Source organism: Apis dorsata, unplaced genomic scaffold, assembly GCF_000469605.1.
Source record: "Apis dorsata unplaced genomic scaffold, Apis dorsata 1.3 scaffold_919, whole genome shotgun sequence".
NCBI classification, from domain to species: domain Eukaryota; kingdom Metazoa; phylum Arthropoda; class Insecta; order Hymenoptera; family Apidae; genus Apis; species Apis dorsata.
The window spans coordinates 16,045-21,207 of record NW_006264030.1 but is presented as its reverse complement, the minus strand read 5'-3'; the positions used below and the strand labels follow the sequence as shown (position 1 = coordinate 21,207).

Here is a 5,163-nt window from a genome sequence, read left to right as displayed (position 1 = left end):
AAAAAAAAAAAAAGAAAGAAAGAAAGAAAGAAAAAGAGCAAAGAGGGAATCGAAAAAAGTGAACGTGTCGATTAAAATACGAGATTTCGAGAACTTACGATTATACTCGATATATAATATATATTTTCTTTTTTTTTGTTAGATTAGGAAAGCGCTTCATTGCTTAAGTCAAAGAATTATCGGTAGCAATACGCTTGTTCAGGGTGCTCTGCCAGCTATTTTGAAGAACACGCCACAGGAATTTTACGATGATGTTATGAGAACGTTATATGTAAGTTATTGTATTTTACCATTCTTTAAAAATTTGAATAGAAAATTAACATATAATGAATTATAATAGAAGAATAATAGAAGAAATTAATAATTAAAATTGCCATATCTAATTTCAGAATCATTCGAAATTGGCGTACGATTATACGATTAAGATTCCTGGACTGAAACCAATAATGCCCAACGGTGCAATGTACATGATGGTAAATCTTCTAAATTTTATCTATCGATATTTCGCGATTTTTCGATATACGATATACGATTCGTGAATTGTGAAAAACATCCTAATATATATATATATATATATAAAAAATGCGAAAGTTACGAGGCAAAATACTTTTGCAAAGTTGTAAAACGTTTTATCGTAAATTGCTTGCGATTTACCGTTAAACTGGATTGCAAGATGGGTTCGATCGAACTTGCATTCGTGTAAATATTTCGCGTAATTAGTCGAAAATCAGACGTGATTTAAACGTAAAGATAAACAGGAAATGTTAAAGGTGGTCGATCGCAATTTATCGACTATAAATTATTCTATCGATTCCCCAGGTTTACATAGATTTACCTTGTTTTCCGGAATTTAATTCCGACCTCGAATTCGTGCAGCGATTGCTAATGGAGGAGTCCGTGTTTTGTCTTCCTGGCCAGGTACGCCATTCAATTTGACATTTTCGCCGATTACACGCACGCTTCTTTTCTTCCTTCTTTTCACAGTGCTTTGATTATCCATCCTACATGCGACTGGTCATCACAATTCCCATGGAAATGTTGGAGGAAGCTTGTCAAAGAATTCAGGAATTTTGCGAGAGGCATCACTATAAAACAGCCAAAGATACGCAAATAAATAATCTAATTGCTACGTATTGAAGTGCAAATATTATTTTTTTATGCTTTTTTTTATTATTTATATTATAGAAAAAGCGATTTTGTTAGATAATCTATTTTATAATAAAATTATTTTTGTAAAACACACGCAAAAGAAATAATTCCGTATCCTATAAAATAAAAGCAAAAAGTGTGATTAACAACAATCAAAATTTGAAATTATGTGAATTAAATATATGATAATTTTAATTCATAAAATTTTAACTGAATAATTATCAGTCATAAATTACACATATCGCAATGCAAAAAGTACAATTTAAATAACCGATTTATACAGACTGAGTGTTTATCGTAAAAATTAAAAGTTGAAAAAAATATCGGATTATGTCTCTTTCGAAAGCAAATTTAATCCGATACCTCACTCTGTATAAATGTCTCCCTACATGTTCCACTACCTATATTTATACACAATTATATCACAGCATCCGTGACTTTTTAACGTATATCAATGTATTTCATTAACTTACACGTTATAATTACTAATTCTACACGCGTAACTTCGGATGAGCTTTGTACCAACATTTATCTATACAAGCCGATGATCTAATTAATTTCCATTTCGCGCTTGTGCACGTTAAACTTTGCCTCGATAGTGTGTTGTTAAACACACGAATTCTGGTTAATTCCACGACAAAATGTTTCCGCTGCAAATACAATTGCCATGTTAAACAATCGTGTCAAGCGTCCTGTCTTATCCATAATAATGGACAAGTTATACGAATTTGATTATTCTTTTATCTTTTTCCTATTTTTTATACGATGATACGTAATTGTAAATTTACTTATCTAAAAATAAAATTGAGATTTTGTTTTTATTAATTAATTTTTATCGAACAAGTTCTCCATAATTTTTATATAACGAGAAAATAATTAGAAATTTCAATTTCCTGATCATTTTAACATGTTGGATTATATAGTATATTGAATTTTTATTAAAATTCTCGTTATATAAACTTATGGAATTTAAGTTGAAATTTATGAACATAAATGAAACGAGAATAAAAAATGAGATGTAATTTTATTTTCGAAATATAATTTGCTTTGTATATGTTTCCTATTCATGATATAAATACTTGAAATTTAAACTTTTTCCTATAAAACACAAACTGTCATCATGGCATCCATATTGAAAATTTTTTCCCGTTTAAACTAATCTCAATCATCGGTTGATATTATTTATTTCCGTAAAAAAACAAAAAAAAAATGAAATCTTTAAGATAAATTTAGAATTAGAATGTAAAAAATTAAATTATAATCGTATCAAAATAAAACAATAATCTAGATCAAATTCTATTTTAGAAGTTCGTAATAGGAACTAGCACTAATTTTAATAATATAATATACGAATAAGAAAAAAGTATAAATTTTTCTTAAAGAATTATCAATAAATAATCAAACAAACGTTTATCAATGAAATAGCATAAAGAAAACTAAACGAATAACTTTTGTCAAATAAATATTAATTAACAGTAGATTATTCGCACACCCGAAGCGAAACGTCTGTTACAACGGTATGACACGTAGCGATTTCGATGTATCAAATTACAAATTGGAGAGGGGATATGGTCAACAATTCGACAAGTCGGAATATGTCGAACGTGACACAAACACGAATTTCCTGAAAAGATTGTATTATAAGAAATGTTTTCGGTCTTGAGACTTCGAGCGTAAAATCAAAACAAATGTAAGAAATAACAAACAACACACGAATTGAATATATGGATAGATTTAGAGGGAAAAAATTACATATAAGAGAAATGAATGAATATGAAACGTATATTGTATGTGAATTAATTGTAATGTTTATTTTTATCTTTTCTATCTTTCTTTTTTATTTTTATAATAACTACTATTAAAGTTTCTATTAAAATAAATAAAATCTTACCACATTTGCGTGAAAGTCGTCTTTTAATTATTACGATGTGTAGAAACGGTTATATTTTCAAAGCCACTTCATCTTCAAAGCTTGAATCAAACGATAATCTGCACAAAGATGTTCAATTCGGATATAATAATGATTAAACGAACATGCATTAATTAAAAAAATTTAATAATAGTATAATAACCGTATTAGTATAATATTCTATCAAAAATTTTACATAATTACACACTTTTACCGGTGAAATACAACCTGTCACTATGATTCTCAACTGTAGACTGACGCCATGCGCAATATGCTGCGCACTGATTCGTTTTATTGCTGGGCCTTAGCGTTTTTCTGATTGGCTGCAGTAGTTTTCTATTCATTTCATTCGCGCGAAAATTGAAATATAATAAATTATATTTCAACTGTAGATTTCTACATATCAAAATCTTAAACACACTGTCTATTAAAAATATAATGAGAATAGATTATTTAACAATTATTTAACAATTTATTTTACAATTAATATACAATTAATATAATGTAAAGAAAAAAAAATAAAATTAAGAAAAAAATTTATAATTAAAATTGAAAAATAATTTAGATTATGAAGGAAAAGCGATATTGCTTGATTTTGCGATATTGAATAATTTATATATATATGCGTGCATTATTTCCACCATAGATTATTTAGAATTAATTGATTAGATTATTTAGAAATAATATATACATTGGTCTGGGAAATCAATTTGTATGTAATTGCCTATCCAATCTTCTTAATTGAAGAATCCTCTGCGAGGTAGGAAACATAGATATTTAGAATAGGCTGACATAGCCTTGATAAAGAGATGCATACTATGGAATGTGTCTTTCGGTTTGCTGCACATCAATTCATATTGCAAGCATAAATATGCATTGACTTAAAATTGAAATGGTACAAGGTTATGATTCCTCGTGAAATTCTGCGATTCATTCTAGAATTTGTTGAAGACCGTTTTGAATTTTGAAAATCAAAGATGAAATTTAGATGAAACGTAGTTCCATTCGAATCGTGAAATAATAGAAGACGGAAAATATCGAACTATAGCGAGATATTTTTGTGAAAAGAACTGAGAGAACAAGAGATCACGTATAGAATGATGTTTAAAAATATGCAGGACGTGAATGCATTATCATGCTCCCTCCATGATTACATCGGATGCTTATAGCTATCATTCGAAACATCTGTTGTAGTCAGGTTCATAGCAGAGAGAATGGCCCACTCTTGCATTTTAACGTACAATGATTTTTTTATAAGTTGTCTAAGTCTGTCGTAACGTGAAAATTTAAAAAAAAGTATTATAACAAAATAATCGTTTCGTACTCTTTTAAGTAAAGATTTTAGTCATCACGTTGAAAACTGAATAGACATAAAATTTTCATAAAATTATCGACATAGGAAGATGAATGGAATATCGTTATAATTATTACTTCTTTGATTTATTATTATTTAATAATTACGTTGGGATATTCGTATATTTGTTGAATTTTTCATTGCAGCTCGACTAAAAATACGTATATATCTTCCTTCGGATAATTTATCGAAAATTATTTCAAATATTCTTCCGAATAAAATCAATTTAAATATAATAATATATGTTACGTACAGAGAATAAATATATAATATATATCGATACTCTTATTTCTGTAGCGCAATTATTCATAAAATTTCTTATCAATAGGAAATTAACATTAATCGTGAATCGGAAATAATTCAAGAACGCAAAAATGTGCCGAGGAAAGAAGCTAATTCATCGAGCAAATATATCATGCAAAATGTAACTCGGCACACTTTCACCATGTCGTACAATTTCTCGCAAAAGTAACTGTCGTTTTAGATTTACGATACGCGATGCATGTTGTTATAAAATCGATTCCTTCGTTTTTTTTCCTCTCATATATCATCCAACCGACTTCAATGCATCCTTCACCTGGTGATTTCTCTCTTGGATTGTCGCGATTGACAAAGAACATCTTGGAAAAGTGGTTACGTGGAAGGCATCGATGCTCGTACGAGCGTTAGTTATTAATCGATGGACGGGCACGAGTGAGATTTAACAGATTCGGAGTGCATACGAATTCGGATGTGAGTCGAAATGGAATTC

At 28.9% G+C, this 5,163-nt stretch overlaps 1 protein-coding gene and 1 long non-coding RNA gene across 2 annotated transcripts in view; one reads left to right on the top strand and one right to left on the bottom strand.

The window, feature by feature from the left end:
• Positions 1-1,242, top strand: part of LOC102680273 (tyrosine aminotransferase) — a 9,406-nt gene extending 8,164 nt beyond the window's left edge. The window contains exons 8-11 of the mRNA XM_006623573.2: positions 143-271; positions 390-473; positions 820-918; positions 985-1,242. Of these exons, the coding sequence (XP_006623636.1) occupies positions 143-271; positions 390-473; positions 820-918; positions 985-1,137 (465 nt within the window). The 3' untranslated portion in view covers positions 1,138-1,242. The remainder of the gene's footprint in view (positions 1-142; positions 272-389; positions 474-819; positions 919-984) is intronic.
• Positions 81-3,355, bottom strand: LOC102680409. The gene is made up of 3 exons (XR_422768.2): positions 3,041-3,355; positions 2,642-2,773; positions 81-1,085 (listed from the first exon to the last, which is right to left on the bottom strand). It is a non-coding gene; the product is annotated as an uncharacterized LOC102680409 (long non-coding RNA).
• Positions 3,356-5,163: the final 1,808 nt, after the last annotated feature.